Consider the following 27,019-nt stretch of genomic DNA (forward strand, 5'->3'; position numbering starts at 1 on the left):
AAAGGAAATCTATCATTGAAAACATGGATAACAAGGGGCACTTATTAATAGATCCAGGCACTATGAGTGTGGTAATCTTCTTATATTTGCAATCCATTGCCTCATTCCATCTAAAATCAATGTTTTAAATGATGTTCATAAACCTGAAGGGTTTTGGGGATGTTACCAGAGCACCTCTCTTCTGTAGCTTAACAGACTTTTACACTGTGCAAGAGAGAACAGGGGAGGATTGCTCAATCACAGTGTAACAGCCTGTAAAGCCACAGCAAGGAGGGGCTCTGGCAATGCTTGGGTCTATGAGTAAGTGCCCCCGGTTTATCATGATGGATTTCCATGGTAGATTTACTTTAAACCTGCTACTTTTAAATAATCAGTAATTCCTTTTGAGTCTACCCTTCCTATGAGAACAGTGCCATTAAAAGTAAAAATGTGACAGCTTCATCAGAGCTTGTGAAGATAATTACAACAAATAAGATACCTTGAGAAACATGTTGAAGTATCAAGTGGGTCACCTAAAAAGATAAAACAAAAAAACTGTTACTATAATAAAATAAGAAAAATAAGACAAAAAAAAGATATATAAATCTCTCTAGAGGTCCTGACGTCACATTCATTATGTCCCCTTCAGAGGTCATATGCTGTGCATTCACACATGAACGCTGAGGTAAGTGGCCAGATCAGATGACATCAGTACTATCAAGATAAGGATGAGACTCAAACCGGAGTGCTCCTAAGAGGCACCTATAAAAGGTCATTGCTCTATAGTCAAACTTTTTTTTTTTTTTTTTTTAATTACAAAAGGGAGGATGTCGCTGCGCTATACAGGTGACCCGTAGGCAGGGTGTCGCTGCGCTATACAGGTGACCCGTAGGCAGGGTGTCGCTGCGCTATACAGGTGACCCGTAGGCAGGGTGTCGCTGCGCTATACAGGTGACCCGTAGGCAGGGTGTCGCTGCGCTATACAGGTGACCCGTAGGCAGGGTGTCGCTGCGCTATACAGGTGACCCGTAGGCAGGGTGTCGCTGCGCTATACAGGTGACCCGTAGGCAGGGTGTCGCTGCGCTATACAGGTGACCCGTAGGCAGGGTGTCGCTGCGCTATACAGGTGACCCGTAGGCAGGGTGTCGCTGCGCTATACAGGTGACCCGTAGGCAGGGTGTCGCTGCGCTATACAGGTGACCCGTAGGCAGGGTGTCGCTGCGCTATACAGGTGACCCGTAGGCAAGGTGTCGCTGCGCTATACAGGTGACCCGTAGGCAGGGTGTCGCTGCGCTATACAGGTGACCCGTAGGCAGGGTGTCGCTGCGCTATACAGGTGACCCGTAGGCAGGGTGTCGCTGCGCTATACAGGTGACCCGTAGGCAGGGTGTCGCTGCGCTATACAGGTGACCCGTAGGCAGGGTGTCGCTGCGCTATACAGGTGACCCGTAGGCAGGGTGTCGCTGCGCTATACAGGTGACCCGTAGGCAGGGTGTCGCTGCGCTATACAGGTGACCCGTAGGCAGGGTGTCGCTGCGCTATACAGGTGACCCGTAGGCAGGGTGTCGCTGCGCTATACAGGTGACCCGTAGGCAGGGTGTCGCTGCGCTATACAGGTGACCCGTAGGCAGGGTGTCGCTGCGCTATACAGGTGACCCGTAGGCAGGGTGTCGCTGCGCTATACAGGTGACCCGTAGGCAGGGTGTCGCTGCGCTATACAGGTGACCCGTAGGCAGGGTGTCGCTGCGCTATACAGGTGACCCGTAGGCAGGGTGTCGCTGCGCTATACAGGTGACCCGTAGGCAGGGTGTCGCTGCGCTATACAGGTGACCCGTAGGCAGGGTGTCGCTGCCCTATACAGGTGACCCGTAGGCAGGGTGTCGCTGCCCTATACAGGTGACCCGTAGGCAGGGTGTCGCTGCCCTATACAGGTGACCCGTAGGCAGGGTGTCGCTGCCCTATACAGGTGACCCGTAGGCAGGGTGTCGCTGCCCTATACAGGTGACCCGTAGGCAGGGTGTCGCTGCGCTATACAGGTGACCCGTAGGCAGGGTGTCGCTGCGCTATACAGGTGACCCGTAGGCAGGGTGTCGCTGCGCTATACAGGTGACCCGTAGGCAGGGTGTCGCTGCGCTATACAGGTGACCCGTAGGCAGGGTGTCGCTGCGCTATACAGGTGACCCGTAGGCAGGGTGTCGCTGCGCTATACAGGTGACCCGTAGGCAGGGTGTCGCTGCGCTATACAGGTGACCCGTAGGCAGGGTGTCGCTGCGCTATACAGGTGACCCGTAGGCAGGGTGTCGCTGCGCTATACAGGTGACCCGTAGGCAGGGTGTCGCTGCGCTATACAGGTGACCCGTAGGCAGGGTGTCGCTGCGCTATACAGGTGACCCGTAGGCAGGGTGTCGCTGCGCTATACAGGTGACCCGTAGGCAGGGTGTCGCTGCGCTATACAGGTGACCCGTAGGCAGGGTGTCGCTGCGCTATACAGGTGACCCGTAGGCAGGGTGTCGCTGCGCTATACAGGTGACCCGTAGGCAGGGTGTCGCTGCGCTATACAGGTGACCCGTAGGCAGGGTGTCGCTGCGCTATACAGGTGACCCGTAGGCAGGGTGTCGCTGCGCTATACAGGTGACCCGTAGGCAGGGTGTCGCTGCGCTATACAGGTGACCCGTAGGCAGGGTGTCGCTGCGCTATACAGGTGACCCGTAGGCAGGGTGTCGCTGCGCTATACAGGTGACCCGTAGGCAGGGTGTCGCTGCGCTATACAGGTGACATGTAGGGAGGGTGCAGCTGCGCTATACAGGTGACATGTAGGGAGGGTCCAGCTGCGCTATACAGGTGACATGTAGGGAGGGTGCAGCTGCACTATACAGGTGACATGTAGGGAGGGTGCAGCTGCACTATACAGGTGACATGTAGGGAGGGTGCAGCTGCACTATACAGGTGACATGTAGGGAGGGTCCAGCTGCACTATACAGGTGACATGTAGGGAGGGTGCAGCTGCACTATACAGGTGACATGTAGGGAGGGTGCAGCTGCACTATACAGGTGACATGTAGGGAGGGTGCAGCTGCACTATACAGGTGACATGTAGGGAGGGTGCAGCTGCACTATACAGGTGACATGTAGGGAGGGTGCAGCTGCACTATACAGGTGACATGTAGGGAGGGTGTAGCTGCACTATACAGGTGACATGTAGGGAGGGTGTAGCTGCACTATACAGGTGACATATAGGGAGGGTGTAGCTACACACATCTATACTATGCAATAGTTATGGAGAATAAAGTTCGGTATATATGTCTATCTCTATACTAGAAGTGCATGTATGGACAATGCAGCCAACCTCTATGTGCACGTTCACACAGGCTGTGATTATCTTCCGTTTCTCCGATCTGCACTCGGACAATAGTGACACACCTGTCTTGACTCTATTGTCCCTACCTTTGGTCCCCGGCGCCATCCTCTCCGTCTAGTCCCGTCTTTCTCCGTTATATTTTTGCTTCACTCTTTTTCTTCCTGCAAAAACCAAAATGGCGGTGGCTTCAAATTTGGCGCTTTAAACTTAGAAACATTGAATAGCTGTCATTAGGTCACGCCTACTTGCGGAAACGGACGAAGCCTGTGAGGCTCCGTCGGCCATCTTTGTGTAGCCCTCAGCACCATGGCTTTGGGACTCGGAATGTTATGAGCAGGAGGTCAGTATTGTTCCTCTGGAGCCGCCGGTCCGCTTGTTTAGATACATAGCAGGGAATTGTGGGTAGTCAGGCTGAGAGTGTGGAGAGGTATGTGTTGCATGTTATCTTCAGCAATGCTCTATGTTGTGCTGCTGGCACAGGAGACATTTCTTTTGTACTGTCCCCAGCAGTGTCATATGTGATGTCCTCTAGTGTATGCTCTTGGCTGCGATTACTTGCTCTTTATAGCTGCAGTTTCATCTATATACTGCATGCTGATTTTGATAAGTCACACTAAGTAACTATGAATACAAAGTCTTCCTTTAATGTCCACATATGATTTTTGTATCCAAAACTGCTTTGAAAACTTAAATGTGTGATCACAAATGCATTGCTAACCGCAGCAGCAACAAAGCTGAGTGGATCGGACCTGACTAATGGTCCATTCACTTAGAATGGCTCTGGTCCCAATATATAAAGCGATAGTTCTGCTGTTCCTTTTGTTTTGTCAGAAGCTTTACCTTGCCATGAAGAGCATGTATCAGTCCTGCTGTGCCATATATAGGGGATCATTCCTCCAGGTATCTAATGTGTACAGTGAGGATTTCAGTGTATTTACCTATTGCTATAATTGCACCAATAACTGAATTTGCATAGGATATGATAGTACAGAATGAATGGGCTCTGAAGAGCGTCAGAACCAGGTTTCGGACATTAAAGGGAACCTACCGTTTGATTTGATGCATTATGGAGCAAACATAGGGCACGTTCACATGGCCATCTGCGGGGACGTACATGCGGCCGCATGTCCTTTTTGCCACAGTTGTTGCTGCCTGAGACAAGAGGCTCACCATGCCTCATGGCTGGTGCACTGCTGCAGTTAGGGTCTGAACCAGAGCGATTGTAACAAGTATTGGAACATATTACACAAGTAATATGTTATAAAATTAGGCTCAGCATAACAGAAATGATGGATTTAAAGGACACCTGTCATCAGGTCTGTGTCACTAGTCCTGTCACTACTACCTGTTGGAGCAGCTCACAAGGATCCCATCCCAGCCTTTATCTAGTTATTTCATACATTATTCATTGTAAAATCATCTATTTTTTATCATGTAAATGAGGCTGGTCACATGGTCAGAGGCAGTGATGTCACCCCTGTTACCCCTCCCCTCTCCTCCCCCTGCTCATGTCTGTGTGTAATGTATAGTAAAGCATGGCTAGTGTGTGCTGTATCTGCTGACATGCTGCATCCTCCTAATATACAGGTGAGAGACACAGACATCAGCTACACATGAATCTGACATGTTCTGCTGTAACATGGCTGCCTGGAGCTGTTGTATCTCTCCTAAACACACACACACATGCACACACAGGCTGCAGGGGGCGTGGCCACCAGGAAGCGCATCAGTATACAGCCTCACATCATTATACAGGCTGTCAGTCATGCACTGGGGGTGTGGCTGTACCTCCCACTCATGAATAGAGTGGACAGCTTGAATATGGACATTTCACAGGTCATTTGCATACAGCTTTAGGACCTCATTGCTTAGGTTTACAGGCATGTAGAGGGACAATGAAGGGATAGAGGCAATGCTTTCTAATGGCAGTTTATGAAAATATATTTAGTTTAGGGGGGTTATTTTGCATGACGGGTTCTCTTTAAGGTCTCTTTAAAGACATTAACTCTTTTGTGACTGAGGGTCATTGGTGCCTGAATGTCCAGGTCAATTTTTTCTGTTCTGCTATGCACTTCTTTTAATGAGGATATCTTTGGAAAAGCTGTACATATCGAAACAATTTTTACTTTTTTCATGAAATGTGATACTTTAACGTGTGATAGTTTTATTAATCATATTTTTGTCTTTATAAGTAGCCAATGAATGACTACAACAGTGAAAAAATAATCAGAAAAAATAACAAATAGAAGTGTAGTTTTTTTTAAATAGGTAGTAAAACTAAAAACTTTTACCAAAATATGTTATAAAAATGTACAGCATTATTCCATCACCGTTTTCCCAAATTGAGCTATAGATGTGGAGGATGCATTTATTTCTGCAATTCTGCAGACTGTAAGCTATGTCTTTCCTGCAGCTTCTTCTCTATTTTGCCTTCTGCTGATAGGCTGGAGGGAGGCTCATTCCAAATAGCAATATCTCCTGGCACCTAGAAGCACAATTCTGTGTGTCATATTTAACATAATATGAATTAATACGATATCTGGATGCTTTACAAAACCTCAGATTTCCATCGAAACTTTTAGAAATAGAAAGCTGTATAAAAAAATCAAAATTCATTACTACAAGTTTAAGAGTAGATTTTTCTGGTTCTGTGAAGCATCTATACACAGTCCTTATATCATATTAAAGGGGAGATTCTCCTTTTTAATATGGCACCAGAATTGTGTTTTTAGGGTTAAGGAGGTATGACCGTTTGAAGTTGGTCACTATGCAAATAGGACGTTTATAGTTGTATGGTAGTCGTGAAGGGGTATGTAATGTTACCTACAAGTATTTTTAGCAAAAAATGAGATGTTGGGATAGTTTTCCACTGTTAATAACAGAAAGTCGAACACTAGCTGACAGAAGCAGCCATATGTTGTTAGCTTCTGTTACAGATATTTCTTGGACTATGCCCATGCATCATATTCTGCTTTGACACATTGGGGCTGATTTATAAAAGGTGTCCTAAGGTTATGCAGTGCTGAGTGAGACTAACGCTGGATGATAAATCTGTCCTAGTATAAGACTGGCTAGTCATACTCTGCACCTCCTATTAGTTGGCTTACTTTAAGCCAGAAACCTAGGACAAAATTCTATCAGGTCAGCAGTTATTTTGGTGAGAAGACACTCCCCTTTTTATGGGCCATAGAAGCGACACAAAACTGTCTAAAACCCTTTATAAATGTGGTGCAGACAGGTTTTTTTTTTTTTTAGTTCAAATTACGACCAATTCTGTCGTGGACGGATTAATAAAACTCACCCAATGTCTTTTAGCCATGAGTAAAAGAAATCAAGTCTCTTATGTGAAGCCCTCAGAGCCATCTTTCCTGAAAAAGTTTAAGAAAGATGTTGGCTACAAAGAAGGACCAACTGTGGACACCAAGGTATGAAATTTATCTTCTCATTTTTCATATTTTTTTTTTTTGTTTGTTGTTTTTTTAAATATATATTTATCTGTGACTTAGGCCGGCGGCACAAGTGACGTTTTGAACCCGTTTTTGGGCCTTTTTTTAAGCACGCATGCGTTTTTTGAAAATGCATCTGTTTTTGAGCAGTTTTAATTAAGATAATTGGTAAAACCTGTCAAAAACGGATGGGTTTTCAAATGCATGTGTTTTTCATCAGACTGCTTAAAAACGGGCCAAAAACTGGTTCAGAACGCCACGTGTGCCGCCAGCCTAAGAGCTGTGAAAAGCCACCGCTTGATGTACATTTAACACAGTGTGACCTTCTGTTCCTCCTCTTTACAGCGGCAGGATCTCCCGGTAATGGCAGATGATAGTGACGGCAGTGATAAGGAGGACGAACTACCCCAGGTTGTGGTTCTTAAGAAGGGGGATCTGTCGGCAGAGGAGGTTATGAACATTAAACAACAACACAAAAGCACAAAAGGTGTGTAGCTTTTTTTTCTTTGGAGAAATGCAATTGTGTGAACTGCGTTCTTGTGTAAAATCTTTCTGAAGAATGATGGCATTTTGGTAAGTAAAGCACTTTTTTTGGTATACAAGCTGTGCTTGTACTCCGCACTCCACATTTGTGGAGAATGAAAACTGGTCCACAATACGCCGGTTCTTAAAAGGGTTTTTCCCCTGAAAAAGGTTAGGCCCTATCCATCGGACCGCCGTTCTCGTGATCTGTGGGGTCCCATCACTGAGACCCCCACCGATCAGTAAGTTGGGCCCTATCCTATAAATGGGGCCTAACCTGTTTTGTAGGAAAACCTTTTTAATTAATTAATTTGTGTAGCCTACAACTGACTATGCAGTCTTTACATAGAATTACATGGTTGTCCCATATTCCCACTTCACCTTTGTGCCTGCTGGCTTCTCCCCAAGTCTGCAACCTTTTCCTCTCCTCGGATTGAGCAAAATTAAAGTTCCCACTGGTCTATATAATGCCATAGATTGGCATTCTAGATACAATTTTCTTTTTGGTCCAAAGGTGAAAACTTAAGCCCCCTCCTTTTGTGTTACATATAAAAGTGGTGTGTGGACTATAGTCCGAGTGATGTCCGAGAGAAAGTGAATGTGCAGAAAAAAAGGCACGTTCTTGCTGTGTGCATTGTTCCCTAGTAGGAAATATAAGGAGTAGTCTGCTTACATTTTTGGCTATGCTCTTTAAATAGCATTTCACAACCATAGGCTGTAACGTTATGATAAATATCAGCCCTTTAAATATCAGTGGGATGAAGGGACTGAACTCCTTGTAGCTGGTTCCCTGCACATTGGGTAACTTGGAGTACAGCTTCTTTTTGTTGAGGATCCCAGCAGTCGGACCTCTGGTCACATGGAGTCACTTCTGTAATGGGACTGTTCGCAGTCTTGTACGTAATACTTTAGGTTCATGGGAGGGTGATGATGATCTTGTTTGTAGGAGCTTGGTAGTTTTATCATCTTTAATGTATTGTTTAGGACTCTTTCCTTTATACAGACCTCACAGTCCCAGTGTATTTTTGCAAAGGCTTTTTCACTTTAATCTTGATTTTTTTTTTTTTTTTTTTTTTTTTAAGCAGACGAGGAACCTGCCCCTGCAGATGGAAAGATTTTATTTAAAAAGCCAGCAAAACGGGACAAGTTCACAGGTCTAAATGCATCCTCCAGCAAGAAAAAGAAGCCTGAAGAAGACAAGGACTCGTCGTCGACCAAATCCAGTCAAAAACAAGTGCGGAATACCAGCTTACTTTCTTTTGATGAGGAGGAGGATGAAGATTAGATTACTGGACTTCTAAACTGTTTCCTAAATGTACCTACACTGCTTGCTATGGAATTAAAAAAAAACTAACTGTACATTTTATCCCAATGGGTAAGAAGCCCCCCAGCTCCCCATTCATTCTTCCAAACCCAATGGCAGCTATTCTCCAGCAAAATATAACAGGATCCAAATAATTTGACTGATGGGGAGCTGGGATGGCTTTTTAACTACCTGATATAGTAAATTGTGTATATTTAGCTTATGGGCCAACATTATACAGTTAAGATGTGTCTGAGGCCCAGTTCACACAATGTTCGGTCTTCAGTTATTGTCAGTTATAAGTCAAACCCAGGGGTGATCAGACACACAGAAGTCTTTTTTTCCTCATATCTTGCATATCAGAAATGTGAACTGCTCGTTACCCTTGTTCTGAAAATACTATACTTGAACAGTCATGTACTGATTGACATCTACCCAATTAAATTTTTTTTTTTAAAATTTTAAGTGATTTTTATTATTAATAATGCACCCTGGATAAAACATGGGTCTCAACCACTTCAAGTGTAACAAGGCCTTTTTTAATTGAAATTATATATTTTGTCAAAATAAATCTCTATGAATAGAAAATAAGGCTATATTCACACTGCCGTTGCCCGCCCGTACCGTACCGTAGCGGGCAACGGCAGTGTACGGGGAGAGGAGGAGGAGGAGGTGAGCGCAGCTCACCCCCGCCCCTCTCCATAGCAACCTATGGCGCACGGCGCCGTATTACGGGAAAAGATAGGACAGGTCCTATCTTTTTCCCGGGTAGGGAACGGTACGGTGCCGCACGTGTGCGGCACCGTACCGCTCCCGTAGGGTGCCGTGCGCCCATAGAAGTGTATGGGGGATGTATATCGGCCGTATATACGTCGGCCGTATATACGTCCCCCATACGTTAGTGTGAATGTAGCCTAAGTGTGATACAAAGAAATGTGTATGTACATGCATTTTACTGTAAATGTATGCATTGTTTTGCAAGCAGAATCTGCAGTAATTGAATTGTAATTTTAATCTCTTGTTTACTGTAGCCCTTTCTGTTTTTGCATTTGTCTTTTTACTCTCCACTTAAATGCCATAACCTTAGATTTTTGTTTAAAGAACTGTACGAAGTCTTATTTCCTATTGGCACCATTTCTTTTTGATGCAATGGACTGGGAAGCTGGTATAAATATTTTAGTATAGGCAGTTCCAGACTTAAAGGAAATCTACCACATAGAAGCGGTGCCTCTAAACCAAGCATACTTGCTTATAATAATAATAATCTTTATTTATATAGCGCCATGAAATTCCATAGCGCTTTACTAATCATAGGGGACATATACAACTATATTACATTACAAAGAACAAACAGTCATTTGGAACAATAGGAGTGAGGGCCCTGCTCACAGGAGCTTACAGACTATGAGGATGAGGGGGTGACACAAGAGGTTGTAAAATGGTCCAGCCATTCTTTATAAGGGAACAATATAAAATAATTTAATAAATAATTTACTAAACAACGATGTTGCTGCTTGAACCAGCCATCAGCCGCCATCTTATTTACAGGGTCCTAGATGAAAAAGACTGCAGAGAAGCCTGGAGCTTGGTATATATCTGCTGTTTGCCAGATAACAGATGGGAGATAGGACATAGGATGGATTAGTAAAGGGAGAGTTGACATTTCAAGCAGTTAGCGAGTGTGATAGGCTTGCCTAAAGATATGCGTTTTAAGAGCACCTTTGAAGCTTTGGAGGGTGGGTATTAGTCTCAGAGTCTGGGGAAGGGCATTCCAGAGAATTGGTGCAACTCGGGAGAAGTCCTGGATACGTGCATGGGAGGTTCAAATTAAGGTAGAGATTAATCTAATGTCACTGGCAGATCGAAGAGCACGGGAAGGGCGATAGACTGAGATGAGAGAAGAGAGATGGGGAGGTGCAGCATTATTCAGAGCTTTGTGGATGAGGGTTATTATTTTAAAGTGAATACAGAAGGAGACAGGTAGCCAGTGCAGTGATTGGCACAAACTGGAGGCATCCGTGTAGCGTTTGGCCTGAAAGACGAGCCTGGCTGCTCCATTAAGAATAGATTGAAGAGGAGAGAGTTTAGAGAGTGGAAGACTGATTAGTAGGGAGTTACAGTAGTCTAGTCGAGAGTGAATAAGTGCAACAATTAGCATTTTAGAAGTTCCAAATTAACTATGAAGCTTAACTGCAGACACCTTTGATAACTAGTACAGCTGTTTATTGTAATACCAAAAAGAAGAAAAAGGCCCCTTCCACACTCGCGTTGCATTTCACGTCAGAGTTTGATCAGGGTGCGATCAGGGTTTGGTCAGTGAAAAACGCACATTTTGCATCAGAGTGCAATCAGTTTTCAGTCAGTTTGTTCAGTGTCTCAGTTTTTCACGTGCGTTTTTGATGCAATTTCAATGCGGTTTTCACAAGCAGAAAATGCGCGTGAAATGGACTCAGGACTGAGCTCTATCTTTTCTATGGCAATTGATGCATGAAAAACGCATTGCACTTGCAAGTGTCTCAGAGTGCAATGTGTTTTTGATGCGTCTTCATAGACTTGTATGGTGCGTTTTTCACGCGCGTGATTTGCAAAAGTAGAGCATGTCAAGATTTAAACGCGCGTAAAAAAAAACGCGCGTGTGTGCGGGAAAAAGAATGCAAGTCTGAAAAGGCCCATTGGTTACAATGGGTCAGTGTGCAATGCAAGTTCTGCGCGTCAAAAGCACGCGCAGAAAACACGCGTGAAAAACGCAAGTGTGAAAGGGGCCAAAGAGAGCATATAATGCTTAAAGGTCAAAATTTATTGAATACACTTAAAATTAGAACATGTAAATAGGAGACATGGTTACAAGGCAGAATCATGTAGGTGCCGGGCAGCAAGCACAGAAATGAGGCTACAAAGTAGTCGGCATTTAAAAAGTGCATAGCCAAAAAGTGCAATACATAGTAAGACGAGCATTGTTTGATGAACAGATCAAAAAGTTAAACACACACAATGCATGTACAGAGTAAAGTGACAAAGTTTACCTCATGGCAAGATGTAGTACGGCACAGGGGGTGAGAGGCTGCCCAGCACCTCCCCGACACGTGTTTCGTCCACTGGGGACTTTGTCAAGGGATGGCAGCTGTTTATTGTAGCCTGAGGCTATAGTACAGTGAATTACCAACATCCGTTTGTAACTAAGGGTTGTCTGTAAGTTGGGGTCTGCCTGTATTGCCATACTGTAGCCCCCAAAGACGGCACACACTATGATATCAGTAAGCAGCTGACGTCATGGTGTATGGGATGGGACAGCGCGGGTTGCAGATGAGTACAGAGTTTTTTTTTTTTGGGGGGGGGGGGTTTAGGCTGGGCAGGAGGCAGCTGGCTATATCTGGGGGGGGGGGGGGTGATGCAGGCACTATATACAAGGGGGTTGCTGGGACCACTACAAGTGACCAATGAATTTTTTTACTCTAAAGTCAATAGGTTTTCCCATTTTTTTGTGTTACCGTATTTTCCGGACTATAAGGCGCACTTAAAAGCATTGGATTTCCGTGGAAATCCAAAGTGCGCCTTATAGTCCGGTGCGCCCTATGTATGGCGCTGGGCACAGGGCAGCGGACCATACTTACATAGGTCCCCGCTACCGGAGACAGCAGATCTCCAGCAGGAGATCTGCTGTCTCCGGTAGCGGGGACCTATGTAAGTATGGTCCGCTGCCCTCCTCCACCTCCCCCTCACCTTCCCCGCTCACCTTCCCCGCGTTCCCCGTCGCGTCTCGGCGTCGCGTCCCGTCGCCGCGTCCCGTCGGGTCTCCGCCACGCCCCTGGACCTCCGCCACGCCCCCGGCCCCCGGACCCCGCGCCTTATAGTCCGATGCGCCTTATATATGTAATTATTACATATATAAGGCGCATCGGACTAATGCGCCTTATAGTCCGGTGCGCCCTATAGGCGCACCCTATATACCCTATAAAATACGGTACAATTAGGTGCCTCGGCTTTTACTCTCAGTTGGCATGAAAGCCGTAAAGTCCAAGCCTACAGGCAAAAGGCATAAATGCATTTTTTTTTCACAAATTTCACAGCATTTGGAAATTTTTAACATTTTTAATTTTTTGGAAATTTTATCAACCTGCCCATAGGACTGGTCATTCATATCACATGAGTGGGATCCGTCACTTGGGATCCTTATCGATAAACTAATTCCAGGATACCTCATAAAATAACACCGGATGTAACTGAGGGAACAACTGCGTTTTCTGTAATATGTTAGTACATATCTTTTGTGGCACGTTTTTAACCTAGAAAAAAAAGTTGATAAATGAGCTCTGTAGTTTTAGTCTTTCCTGTGTACCCATGTTTAATTTTGGGTCAAAAGAGAGTGGTCAAAAAGATGTGCTCATGGGGTACATGTGTTGTCTAGATGGAAGATGCTCAGCCAGAATGCATAAATGCGAATACATACTTCATATGTGACATTGAGCAAATCATTGACCAATTTACATTAGTCTCAGTGGAATCAAATGCAAAGTTTAAATTGGAAAAGATGAGTAAATTAGGTCACAACAAATGGGATTCAGAAAGATTTATTTTAGAACTGTTGTAGTTAAGTTCACTTGTACTTAACATTTGCCTTCAATTTTTCATTATGAGATGCAGATCCCTTTGTATGAGAGAAATTTCAGTCTCCTGAGGGTTTATAAAATAAGACATACAAAATGTATGTTTCTTTAACTACATATTCCTACATTGCTATTAATATGTTTCAGTTCTTTCCCTATTGTATTGTGTAGAAGATCTTCCTTCTTTATAATTAATAATAGAAAGTAGATGTGATTGTAATGTCCACTGGGGCAAAAAAAGGTGCATAAACTGAATGAAGAGAGATGTATATACAGTATATAAAGCTAAGTGTATGTATGTCTGCTAAAGGAATCTGCACTGTTGCATTTACAATCACCAAATTTTGCACATCCACTCTCTGTGACTCAGGGAAAGTCATAGACTAGGTTTTGACCCGAAATTTTCACCCCGCTGTTTCCAAAATACACTTATTTACCACCATATACAGGAGCCATTGTCTGCTGCTGTGGCAGTTAGAAACTGAGCCGTGATTGGTTGCTGTTTTGCCACAGGTCATTAATATGAGCTCTGAGCTTTGATTGCTAACTATAGGCAATGGGGCAGATTTATCAAGGTGTCTGAAACTCAGAATATTTCTAGTTGCCCATGGCAATCATTCACAGCTCAGCTTTCATTTTACCAGTGCTCATGAATATTTTAAATGAAAGCTGTTATTGGTTGCCATGGGCAACTAGAAATATTCCGACTTTCAGACAGCTTGATAAATCTGCCCCAATGAGTTTGAGACAGCTTATGTGTAGGGATACAGAGATAGAGGGAGATTTATCATAAATGATGTAAAACTCTTCCAGTTGCCTATGAAAACCAATCAGAGATCAGTAATTTTATTAATAGCCGTGGGAAAATGAAACTTAAGCACTGATTGGTTGCTGTGGGCAACTAGAACAGTCCTGCTTTCAGACACTTCTAATAAATCCCCCCCATAGACAAAATGACAGTCAGAGACAATTACACAATCAGAGAAAGCCAGAAGCAGTCAGAGACACCCAGAGACAGAGATAGTCAGAGACAGTCTGTGACAGAGGCTGTTGGTGCCAGAGACAGTCGGAGACTCTCAGAGACAGAAACGTTCAGCGACAGTCAAAGAGATAGATTTGTATCGCTAAGAGCAGTTATTTAATATCCCAGGCAACGGCGCACGCTACAGCTAGTACAGTATATAAAGGGAACTTTTTTTTTAAAATGTCCATTGTTTTCTTTCTGTAGAATACCTATGTTACAGATGAAAGCTGATCAGGGCAATGTAGCAGCAGGGGTGCACATTGTTTTCCGTGCCCTAGAGGGGCCTACCAACCTTGGTACTTAAGGGGTTGTCCATTTCAAGCACATTACAGCAAATAATTGGGGTCGGTTGTGGGTGCATGGAGAGGGCTCACGGGCAGAGCCCTCTCCATAGCCGGTAAGTCTTTGCTACCTGTCACAGCAAAGACTTACTGGAAACACCCGCGATCGGTGTTAACCTGCACATTGCCGCCAGCAAAGCTTCCAGTGGCTTAAAAAAAAGGTGGCATGGGCACTGCCATCTTGTTGGAGATCGTCGCTCCCCATGATGTCATCGGGAAGCGGCAAACGGTTGCCATGACAGCCACAGGTCTTCTGTAGACCTGAGGCTGTCTGGATTTAACCCATTTATTACTATGTTCTAATTGCACATTGTAATGAATCAGGATGAAAATCTCCCTATACTGCCATACTGTAGTATGGCAGTATATGATAGGATCAATCAGACAACCAAGGGTTAAAGTACCTAGGAGGTCTGAAAAATATTAAAAATTAAAAAAAGTTTAAAAAAATAATAATAAAAAACCTAAAAATTCAAATCACCCCCCTTTCCCTAGAACTGATATAAATATACCGTAAATAAACAGTAAAAATCATAAACACATTAGGCATCGTCGCGTACGAAAATGCCCGATCTATCAAAATATAATAACGTTTTTTTATCTTCGTTTAACCCTGAAACGGAAAATAGCGCCTGAATTTGAAAATGGCACTTTTTTGCCATTTTGAAAAATATTAAAAATTCAATAAAGAGTGGTCAGAAGGTCGTACATCCCTAAAAATGCTAGCCTTGAAAACTTCATCAGAAGTCGCAACAAATGATACCATCACAGCTCCTACACCAAAGTGTGAAAAAGTTATTAGCGCCAAAAGATGGCAAAATAAAAAAAAAAATCTTTTGTATAGGTTTTAATTTTTGTAAATATATGAAAACATTATAAAACCTATACAGATTTGGTATCCCCTCGATCACACCAACACACCAAGTATAAAGTAGACATGTCATTTGGGGCGCACAGGGAAAGCCGTAAAATCCAAGCCCACAATAAAACAGCGCTAATGCGTTTTTTCACCAATTTCACTGCATTTGGAATTTTTTTCCCACGGCATGGCAGAATAAATACCATCACATGAAGTGCAATTTGTAACTCAGAAAACAAGCCCTCACACAGCTCTTTACGTGTAAAAAAAAAGTTATAGATTTTGATTGTGGGGAGTGAAAAAAAGAAATGAAAAAACAAAAAAGGGCCAGGTCCTTAAAGGGTTAAAGTGTTAACCAACATGCCACATGATAGTTGGGGTCCCCTGTTACAGACCCTGCGTATGATAGTCCTGCCGCTGCAAATTCGCAGGCTTCTGCCTCTTGATGTATCGGGCTGCCAGTAGCGCACCGTTTATCCTACGCCAGGCATACGTGAAAAGTCGCCAGCAGCAGCGAGTGCGCAGACACGGGGACAGTAACTCCCACTCCCGTCCGGCCGCGCCCCCCTTCACGCCCCTTCACGCCCCACTGGCGTGAAGATGGCATATTGTGGAAAATAATAGCAAAAGATAGCAATAAGCTAGCATTTGCGATTATTTCAGGGCCTCTGCGCCACTGGCGGTGCGCAGGGGTCCTAATAAATATCCCCCACTGTGTTAATTTCTTAGCACTCGTGTTATAGGCCTGGTAACTGGATCTCGTTAGAATCTGTTTCCTAAAAGCCTTCTAAGCCATTGAGGAGTATAATTGGCAGTATGACACACTGTATGCCTGTCATTCTATTTTGCTGTGTTTTTATTTTACACCATGTCATCTGGGGCGTTTAGGTTGAATTAGCAGTAGGCTATCTAATCTAGATTGCCTATTTTCCTTCTCCATTCAGACAGCTTCTTTTCCTGCTGTTTGTCTGGTCCTGCTCTTTTGTTCCTGTTGATAGCTTAGTCTTGCTTCCCTCCTCTGCACATTTCCCTGCATGCTGAGCTTATTTTTACACTCCACAGTTTAGCAGCTTTGTAATTGGAACATTCTCCAAATAATACCATATGATCGATAGGAAAGCAGCAGGGTACAGAACTACGAGTGCCTGCTTTGCATCCTACACCGTCGTGATGGCGAGCAGTAAACGCTCTTCCTTGTTAATGGGCAGCAAGGTACAAGCAGACAATTTTTTTTGCCTTTAACTGACGTACAATAATACATTTGTACGGTTTCCAGATTTCCAGTCACTGTCCTAGTTTCAAAATGGTTAGAACAATCTATGATATTCTGTGATCTTAGGGAGACAGATGGCATTATATCCGCCACCATGTGTATGTAAGGTTGGTGGGGGATAACTCTGTATTTACCATTGACAATAGGGAAGCTGCCTTCCTCCCTTTGCTGGAACGGCAACCTCATTGCATGACACAGAGCCTTGTACCATAGAAGTCAATAGGTAAATTTCCAGTTTTTATATTTTTTAAATTTTTTTTTAGAGTTCTTACTTTTTATTTGTGTCTGTTATTAAGCAAATAAAATATATAAAACATTATTGTAGATAAAAAAGCCTAAAAGGGCAGTCTATTCAGATACAATACAACCCAAGTCTGATGCTGATTTCCGCTGCATAGGTACTCTTAGGCCCCTTCTCCACTGGCGTTTTTCACGCGCGAGTTCTGCGCGTGCATTTGACGCGCAGAACTTGCATTGCACTCTGTCCCATTGTATTCAATGGGTCTTTCTTCATTTGCGTTGTTTTGCACGCGCGTGCTTGCGTTCGTTTGCACGCGCGTCAAAATCGCAGCATGCTCTATTTTTGCGATTCACGCGCATTTTTCACGCCCCATTCAAGTCTATGGGGACGTATCAAAAACGCATTGCACTCGCAAACATTGCAAGTGCAATGCGAGTGCAATGCGTTTTAAACGTAAGGGTTGCTAGGTGACCAGTATAACAGTATTTCCCCTGCTCGCGAACGATCATTTAATTAAAAAAACACAATGAAGAACAGTGAAGAATAGAATAAAAACAGTGAACACAGTGAACACAGGATCATTTAAGATAAAAACACAGTGCAGAACACAGTGCAGAATAGATTACAGATGTTCGGCACATCTGCTTACTTGTCGGGAGATACGCGCGGAGCGGTGCGAACAAAATAGCATGTGAAGAACAATATATATGTGTGAAGAAGACATTGCAGATGTATGGAAACATCTGCAATGTGTTCTTTACACACATATATATTGTTCTTCACATGCTATTTTGTTCGCACCGCTCCGCGCGTATCTCCCGACAAGTAAGCAGATGTGCCGAACATCTGTAATCTATTCTGCACTGTGTTCTGCACTGTGTTTTTCACTTAAATCATCCTGTGTTCACTGTTTTTATTCTATTCTTCACTGTTCTTCACATCTGCTAACTTGTCGGGAGATAATATACGCGCGCGGAACAGTGAAGAATAGATCGCAGATGTTTGCAACTTATCAGAAGACATTATTTTTCAATTAAATAAAACATTTTATTCCCGAACCTTGGTCCCTTTGAAAAAGTCCCATTGACTTAAAAAAACGCGCGTGAAAAACGCACCGAAAACGCAAAAAAACGCGAACAAAAATGAAACAAAAACGCAGCAAAAACGTCAGTTTTTCACGCATTGCACCCTGACGTGAAACGCAACGCTAGTGTGCAAGAGGCCTTAGTGTGTCTGTACACGGCACAGGTTGCCATGTGGAAAATCCACATAAAATGTGTAGCAAATACTGTACACTCGTTTTTTATGTGGATTGTTGATTTGTGTTATTTGTAGTGCATTTTTGATAACTCTTTTCCCGCACATGTTTTGTGTTACCGGATTTGACATCTTTTCAAGCAAATATCTGAATCAAATCCGCGATCATGATGCAGATTTTGTGAAGATTAGATTTTCACATACCCATTGACTTCAATGCAATGAAAGAAAAGTGACATTACTTTCTGCATTGAGCAACAATTTCCACATGGAAAAAAATGTTTTGCTGCATGACAGGGTCATTGTCCTGCATAACAGTTGCTGGATGATCGAGTGATGATGAAAACAATGACACTTCCTCCATCACCTTTCACTGCGTTCTGCAAACGCTTTGGGTTCCGTCTTTTTCCAGTTTGTAGACTAACATAATGTTTCCCGTCAGACCCAAATAAATTATACATGTTTTCATCACTAAAATGAACCATGGACTTTTTCTCCTCTGTCCACACAACATACTCCCAAGCAAAGGTGAGTCTAGCCTTAATTATTTCAGTCCATATGCTCTTTAACGTTGAGACGCTGTATGATGAGACAGATCCTTAACCTGTTCAGTGCTGAACTGGTGGGCAATTCCAGCTGCATTGTTGAAATAATTACCAATGGAGATTCTCCACATTTTCCTGTCCTCTCTTGCATTTATCTTTCCAGGGTGACCAGCATTTTTAAGACATGGAACAACCAACTTTTCTTGCTATGGCTGATAGGGTCAACCCTCTGGCCTTCATCTGGGCAGCCTGCTTCCGGAAGGTTTCAATCACTTTGGAACAGTCAAGCATTTTTCCAAAGTCAGTGCAAAGTGGAAAATCAGGCTTCCAATTAAATAGGATTTATCAGATAATTAAAAAAATTAACACCATGTTACGTCTTTGCCTGTATCGTCTTCTGTCCGCGGTATGCGGCTTAGAAGGCGTTGAGGTTGTTCAGTGTTCCTGTGTGTGAACTGAGACTGAGATTGCTGCAGGGTTGATTGTTGCACCACACCCGCTTTCCTGCAGTCTAGCAACAGTTAGCCTGCTGTGAATGACAGATCTCTCCTCCAGTCACCTTGAGGGGAGGTTCCCCAGTCACCTATATTACTTCCCAGCGCTGGTAATACTCGTATTTTCAGCTCCCCAGTCCTTTCAGCGTTTTGTTCTTATATTGACTTCTCTGGCACTCTGACTTTGGCTTTCGTTACTTACCTCGGCTTTCGCTTTCTGATTCTGCTTATATATTGCTCTCTCCGTTGTGACCCGGTTTACCTGACTTCGCTACCTTTGTGTATTGTTTGTTTGTCGTGTTCTTTGTCTGCACTGTGGCCTAGGAAGGGATCGTCTTCGTGGGTGTCCCGTATCAATAGGATACCGGAGGCAAGTAGGCAGGTGACAGCATTGGGGGACTCAGACTTAGGGCTCACTGTCTGGTTTGTTGCCCCTGTATCCCCGAGCCATCATTACATTATTACCAGCCCATTAAAAATCCTTAGTTTGCTACGTCTTCCGGACCCGCCAGGATTAGCTCCGTCCCGGATCTTGTGCATCGCATGGAAGGCCTAGCAGGCATTGTGGCTGATCTGGCTAACCAGGTCCATGTTCTAACTCAGTTTAGAGCAGAGACCCCTGCCACGTCTCCTGCTGCTCCGCAACCTCCACTCCCCAGTATTAACAAGGTAAAAATGTTACTCCCGGATCGATTCTCAGGTGATAGAGAGAAATTTGAGACTTTCAGGGAATCCTGTTTGCTTTATTTTCGGGTTAACCCGTTATACTCCCAAACTCAAATGGTAGGGGTGGTTATTTCCTTATTCCAGGGGGATCCCCAGGCATGGGCCCTGAAACTACCTCCAGCCGCAGAGGAATGGTCCTCTTTGGAACGCTTTTTTCAATCCTTGGGGGCCATATACTCAGAACCCGATCATGTTGGGCTTGCGGAGTCCAGTTTGCTGTCTCTTTCGCAGGGTACCCGCTCTGCGGAGGAATACTGCATGGAATTCCGCAAACACTGCGTAACCTTGAACTGGTGTGAACCGTCCTTGAAAGCCCTCTTCAGAAAAGGCCTGTCAGAACCTGTACAGGATGCCTGGATTGGTCATCCTGATCCAAACTCACTGGAGCAAACCATGGCCTTAGCAGTCCGCATTGATCGTCGCCTACGGGACAGACGAAAAGATAGAGTAGATGCGAGTCACTCCTCCGGGTCACCTTTACTTTCTCCTAAAAACTCTGTCTCTCCTATATCTGAACAAGAACCTATGCAGTTGGGCACGGCGAGAGCCAAAACCCGGAAAGAGCATCGCCAGAAGAATCGTCTTTGCTTTTACTGCGGTGAATCTGGACACTTCCTGAGAGGCTGCCCTACCAGACCCAGGCCACAGGCGGAAAACTTCAGCGCCTGAGTGCACTCAGGCGCACAGGTATCTTCCGACTCTGTATCTAAAATTTTGTTGCCAGTGTCTCTGTTTGCTAAAGATAAGTCTATATCTGGACAAGCTATGGTTGATTCTGGATCCGTTGCTAATTTTATTGACTCTGCTTTTGTTTCAGCCCTAGGGCTGGAGTTGGTTAACCAGAATCCTCCTGTCCTGGTTGTGGGGGCAGATTCTACCCCTTTAAGGGGGGGTAGAGTTTGTTTCAGAACTCCACAGATAACCATGCAGGTTGGAGCTATCCACACCGAACGGGTAGTGTTTTTTGTTTTAAAAAACTTGTCCGCTGATGTCATTTTGGGGTTTCTATGGTTATCTGTACACAATCCTGTATTTAATTGGACCACTGGAGAACTGGTTAAATGGGATCCGCTGTGTTCCTCCCATTGTAATACGCTGTTCCTCTCTGAATGTCAGTCAGAGGAAGAAACTCTGCCTGAATTTATCTCTGATTTCTCTGATGTTTTTGATAAAAAAGACTGCCGAGTCCCTGCCTCCACATAGGCCTTATGACTGTGGGATCGATCTCATTCCCGGGTCTAAATATCCCAAGGGAAGGATTTTTAATTTGTCTTCCCCAGAACGAGAGGCTATGCGAGAGTATATACAAGAGAGCCTTCAAAAGGGTCATATACGATCCTCGAATTCCCCTATGGGGGCTGGTTTTTTCTTTGTTGGGAAAAAAGATGGTGGACTTAGACCCTGTATTGATTACCGTGAACTGAATAACATCACTGTCAAAAACCAATACCCACTTCCTCTTATCCCTGATTTGCTTAACCAGGTGGTGGGTGCCCGCTGGTTCTCCAAAATTGACCTCCGTGGGGCCTACAACCTGATTCGCATCAAAAAGGGGGACGAGTGGAAAACTGCTTTTAATACCCCCGAAGGACACTTTGAATATTGTGTGATGCCCTTCGGGTTGTGTAATGCACCAGCAGTATTTCAAGAATTTGTGAATGATATTTTTCGTGATATCCTGGGTCAATATGTGGTAGTCTATCTGGATGATATTCTGATTTTTTCCCCTGACTGGTCAACCCATATCCGACAGATCAGGGATGTTCTCTCTAGATTACGTAAGAATTCCTTATGTGCTAAGTTGTCTAAATGTCTGTTTGGGGTCCAAAAGATTACTTTTTTGGGTTATATCATCACCCCTAAATCTTTTTGTATGGATCCACTCAAGGTCACGGCTATCGAGAAATGGGAACATCCCAACACTCTTAAAGCCCTTCAGCGGTTTTTAGGGTTTGCCAACTATTACCGCAAATTTATTAAGAATTTTTCTGTTGTGGCTAAGCCGTTGACGGATCTCACTAAAAAGGGTGCTGATCTGACCAATTGGACTCCAGAGGCGGAGCAAGCATTTGCACAGCTTAAAAGATGTTTTGTAACCGCGCCAGTTTTGACTCAACCTGATTTGAATCACCCTTTTGTAGTTGAAGTTGATGCATCCGAAGTAGGGGTGGGAGCAGTGTTATCTCAGGGATCAAAGTCTCTCACTAACCTAAAACCTGTAGCGTTCTTCTCCAGGAAGTTCTCCTCTGCCGAACATAATTATGATGTGGGTAACAGAGAGCTTTTGGCCATAAAATGGGCATTCGAGGAATGGAGACACTTCCTAGAAGGAGCTAAACATCCCATAACTGTGATTACTGACCATAAGAACCTGTTATACTTAGATAATGCTAAACGACTGTCCCCCAGACAAGCTCGCTGGGCACTCTTCTTTACTCGTTTTAATTTTGTTGTTACTTACCGTCCAGGCACTAAGAATATCAAAGCTGATGCTCTATCACGTAGCTTTGATAACGACAATACCCCAGAGGTTGTCCCAGATAAGATTCTATCGCCTGGTATTGTGTTATCTGCTATTGACCATGACCTTGCCACCGCTATCTCGAACTCTCAAGATCTTGCGCCTAGTAATCTTCCTATGGGTAAATTGTTTGTGCCACATAATCTTCGGCTCCGGGTCTTGGAGGAGATCCATTGTTCTGTGCTCGCCGGACATCCTGGTATTGCCGGCACTAAGTATCTCTTAGAAAGGTTGTACTGGTGGCCCTCGTGGTCACGTGACGTTCAGGAGTTTGTAGCAGCATGTGATATATGTGCCAGGTCTAAGGTGCCCAGAAGAGTACCAGAGGGACTTCTCCAACCTCTCCCTCTGCCTAAAAAACCCTGGACTCATATCTCCATGGACTTTATAACTGACTTACCTGGCTCTCAAGGGAAAACTGTCATTTGGGTGGTTTGTGACCGATTCTCGAAAATGTGTCATTTAGTACCCCTCAGGAAATTACCCAGTGCTAAATTATTGGCCTCATTGTTCATAAACAATATTTTGCGTCTTCATGGTATACCAGAAAATATTGTCTCTGATCGGGGGGTACAGTTTGTCTCTAAATTCTGGAGAGAATTTTATGGTCAATTGGGAATCTCTCTTTCGTTTTCTTCCGCTTTCCATCCTGAGACTAATGGGCAGACAGAGAGACTCAACCAATCGCTTGAACAGTTTTTAAGATGCTTTATTTCCGATAACCAGGAGAAATGGAGATCCTTCCTCCCGCTCGCCGAATTTGCCTTAAACAACAGGGTTAGTACCTCATCTAAAATGTCGCCGTTCTTTTGTAATTACGGGTTCAACCCAAAGTTTTCGTCCTGCCAAGACATTGAGTCTGTTAACCCTTCCGCTGAAGCAACGTTCCAAAGGCTGAGCTCAGTCTGGGCACGGGTTCTGTCGAACCTGGTGAAAGCCCAAGATACCCAACGGCGTCAGGCTAATAAAAAACGATCTCCCGGTCCTGAATATAATGTGGGGGAACGAGTGTGGCTATCTACAAGAAATTTGCGTCTCAGAGTGCCATCTGGGAAATTTGCTCCTCGATTTATTGGGCCATACACGATTAACGAAATTATTAATCCCGTCTCTTTTAGGTTAAAATTACCTAGCTCTCTTCGCATTCATAATGTTTTTCACAAATCTCTTCTGAAAAAATATATCCCTCCCGTGTTACCCGTGACTAAACCACCAGCTCCTGTGGTGGTCCAAGGTGAACTAGAGTTTGAGGTAGAAAAGATTTTGGATTCCCGCAGGGTACAAAACTCTGTCCAATATCTGGTCCATTGGAAGGGTTATGGCCCGGAACATCGTACCTGGGTCTCTGGTAAAGATCTCCATGCTCCACGTCTCCTCAACATATACCACCGCCAAAATCCTTCTAAACCAGGTGGGAATAGTGAGGGTCCAGTGGCCCCTCATAAAAGGGGGGGTACTGTTACGTCTTTGCCTGCATCGTCTTCTGTCCGCGGTATGCGGCTTAGAAGGCGTTGAGGTTGTTCAGTGTTCCTGTGTGTGAACTGAGACTGAGATTGCTGCAGGGTTGATTGTTGCACCACACCCGCTTCCCTGCAGTCTAGCAACAGTTAGCCTGCTGTGAATGACAGATCTCTCCTCCAGTCACCTTGAGGGGAGGTTCCCCAGTCACCTATATTACTTCCCAGCACAGGTTTCCCAGCGCTGGTAATACTCGTATTTTCAGCTCCCCAGTCCTTTCAGCGTTTTGTTCTTATATTGACTTCTCTGGCATTCTGACTTTGGCTTTCGTTACTTACCTCGGCTTTCGCTTTCTGATTCTGCTTATATATTGCTCTCTCCGTTGTGACCCGGTTTACCTGACTTCGCTACCTTTGTGTATTGTTTGTTTGTCGTGTTCTTTGTCTGCACTGTGGCCTAGGAAGGGATCGTCTTCGTGGTTGTCCCGTATCAATAGGATACCGGAGGCAAGTAGGCAGGTGACAGCATTGGGGGGCTCAGACTTAGGGCTCACTGTCTGGTTTGTTGCCCCTGTATCCCCGAGCCATCATTACACACCAGGTGCCAGATTAACACCAATAACTTGCAGGTATCTGAAAGTGTTCTCTAATTTTCATCAATGTTCTTTTTCATTTGTCTCCTTTACATTTGTATTCTGTGCTGTAAAATATATACAATTCATGAAAAGCTTAAAATACTGCTTTTTTAGGATATATACACATGGGACGTCACAATGACATTGATATTTTGTAAATGGTGTGCTGTTCTTCAATTTGGATCTCCAATGTATCCTTCAATATCTACATACACCACATTGTAAATAATAGATTATTATGGAGGATAAGCTATGGTTAACACAAACCGTACGACCACAAAACAATAGTAGCAATCTTGATAATTGACGTAAGCAATACATACACAGATCAATTTTATGGATTATATAGTAGTCAAACAATCCATAAGAAAGGATGAATAATCTGCTTGCTGTTGACAGTTATTGATCACTTTTGCCATCCTTGTTACAGAATTGATGACAAAAACAATAACTAATGTTACTTGTTTGCTACTAGCTATAATTTACATTAAATGGCTGTATCAATAGAATAAACATGATATGCTGCTGCTATAATCAAACATGACCAAAGGCCAGCCTACTCCTATAGCCAGATGCAAGGAATTGTCATTCATCTCGAAAAGACAATAAAAAAAAACATTTTTGTTTCTTTATTGATTCTTCATATTAAGTCCAGCAAAACTTCAACAATGCAGAACAATACTGGGAATGTGATTCGGGCCTAAGGAGTGATTCTTGTTTTTTTCTGATTCTAGATACAAGATGCCGTTCCTGGATAAGTCTTAGGGACATCACTGGGGAAACTAGATCTTGATATCCTGGAATGTCAGTGCCTGATATCCCATGTCATCTTCAGTAATGGATGTCTAGACACACAGCATATTTTTTTTTAAAAAATCTGCAATATCTCTATCAAAATGATGTTCTGATTATAAGATAGTGGGGGTTGCATCTGTTGGGTCATTGCTTGAAGTTTTAATAGTGCATTGGATGAGCAGGTAACATGGTTTGCTTGTCAAAGCCTACAGCACTGACAGAAACTTCCATTCATTGTTCTTAACTATTCCTTTCATGCCATGGAGTTTAAATGTAGTAACAGGGTTTATCTTCGAAAGCCACAGCCTTGTGGCCTGGAGAACTACTAACTACTTTAAAGGAAACATACCATGAGGAATCTATCGGATGTAGATCTAATGGTAGATTTCTCTTTCCTGCTTCTGCCCTAATCTGTAATTCAGTAATCCTGGAAACTAGGATGTGCCAGTGGCACATTGTAATAGATCATGTGTAAAATCACAATATACTGGCATACTGTAGTATCGCAGTATATGGTAAGATCAGACAACCTAGAGTTAAAGTATCCTAGGGGGTACTAAAACATTTTTTTCCCATTTTCCCTTGAACTGATATAAAAATAAATAAACAGTATAAATCATAAACATGTTAGGTGTCCCAAAATGTATGTGCCAATATATCTATCAAAATATAATATAAATATAACCTCATAATGGAAAATAGCGCCCATATGTCCAAAATGCCACATTTTCGCCATTTTGCATCATATAAAAAATGTAATTACCCTATTTTGTTTTTGTTCCGTGACTATTTCAATATGAATGATTGGCTTTAATTCCATAATGCCTTACAAGGTGCTACACTGTTATCACTTATCTGTTATGCCAACAATGTTGTATCTTTATCTGAGACTTAAAGTTTTTCTTGAATGGAAAAAAATGTAATTTCCATCCTCAAAATGGTAGCAAAGAAAATGTCAGCTCATCCCACAAAATATTACACCTCATACAACTCTGTACATTGAAGCATGAAAAAGTTTTTGGCACCAGAAAGTGAAAGCCGTAAAAAACAAGCACAAAAGAAAATGCATTTCTCACTAATTTTACTGCATTTGGATTTTTCCCAGTACACGGCATGGAATATTTAATACCATCATTATGAAGTGCAATTTGTTATGCAGAAAACAAGCCCTCACACAGCTTTTAATATGGAAAAATAAAAAAGTTATATATACATGGATCTTTTATTAATTTCAATAGTGCAATATACACTTCCATGTTTTTCACAGATTTGTCTGGAGTCTGCAGATCCATTTTTGTGGCCTGAGAAATAGAGGTGTTTGTGTGTATAAGGCCAAATACTAAGCAGAATCGTGTATGCTGCATTATCCTACTAATGCTGGCTTCCGATAGTTGGCTCAGTCCTATTACAGTTAGTAATCTGTTTACTCCAGTGTTTAGCATATTTATCAATTAGTTGTAATTTGCCCCAGTTTTTAGACAATTTTTCATCTGGTATCACAGTAGAAGAGTGGCCCTGGTAAAAGCTGCTACTTTAAAATCATATTTTTAGTGTAAATGAGGCCAAGTAGTAAGTGATGCCTAGTTAAAGTGATCAATCTATGGAAAATTCAACATCTAACACTTCGATAAACCTGCTG

At 43.5% G+C, this 27,019-nt stretch overlaps 2 protein-coding genes across 5 annotated transcripts in view; one reads left to right on the plus strand and one right to left on the minus strand.

Annotated features, from left to right (window-relative positions):
* KIF15 (kinesin family member 15) overlaps positions 1-3,670 on the minus strand; it is a 51,170-nt gene extending 47,500 nt beyond the window's left edge. The window contains exons 1-3 of one of the 2 annotated variants that reach the window (XM_072153416.1): positions 3,583-3,670; positions 3,424-3,498; positions 479-512 (exon numbers count right to left, since the gene is read on the minus strand). In XM_072153416.1, the coding sequence (XP_072009517.1) occupies positions 479-512; positions 3,424-3,442 (53 nt within the window). In that variant the 5' untranslated portion in view covers positions 3,443-3,498; positions 3,583-3,670. Of the gene's footprint in view, positions 1-478; positions 513-3,423; positions 3,555-3,582 lie in introns of those variants that run through there. The other variant, XM_072153415.1, reaches the window with a different exon arrangement.
* Positions 3,561-9,067, plus strand: KIAA1143 (KIAA1143 ortholog). 3 transcript variants are annotated; one of them, XM_072153418.1, is made up of 4 exons: positions 3,561-3,677; positions 6,653-6,762; positions 7,129-7,270; positions 8,391-9,067. In XM_072153418.1, the coding sequence occupies exons 2-4, from the start codon at positions 6,655-6,657 to the stop codon at positions 8,588-8,590; spliced, it is 450 nt and encodes a 149-aa protein (XP_072009519.1). In that variant the 5' UTR covers positions 3,561-3,677; positions 6,653-6,654; the 3' UTR covers positions 8,591-9,067. The 3 variants fall into 3 exon arrangements, with proteins under 3 accessions (XP_072009519.1, XP_072009518.1, XP_072009520.1); XM_072153417.1 differs by lacking the exon at positions 3,561-3,677 and adding an exon at positions 3,682-3,764; XM_072153419.1 differs by lacking the exon at positions 3,561-3,677 and adding an exon at positions 4,174-4,237.
* The last annotated feature ends 17,952 nt before the right edge of the window (positions 9,068-27,019 follow it).

Source organism: Engystomops pustulosus, chromosome 5, assembly GCF_040894005.1.
Source record: "Engystomops pustulosus chromosome 5, aEngPut4.maternal, whole genome shotgun sequence".
Taxonomy (NCBI): Eukaryota; Metazoa; Chordata; class Amphibia; order Anura; family Leptodactylidae; genus Engystomops; species Engystomops pustulosus.

What these genes read in the sequence shown, in the direction of transcription:
- KIAA1143 (XM_072153418.1), top strand. Translation starts at nt 6,655, where the DNA reads ATGAGTAAAAGAAATCAAGTCTCTTATGTGAAGCCCTCAGAGCCATCT. An exon ending in GACCAACTGTGGACACCAAG is followed by an intron (nt 6,763 to 7,128) that starts GTATGAAATTTA and finishes TCCTCTTTACAG; the next exon opens with CGGCAGGATCTCCCGGTAAT. An exon ending in ACAACACAAAAGCACAAAAG is followed by an intron (nt 7,271 to 8,390) that starts GTGTGTAGCTTT and finishes TTTTTTAAGCAG; the next exon opens with ACGAGGAACCTGCCCCTGCA.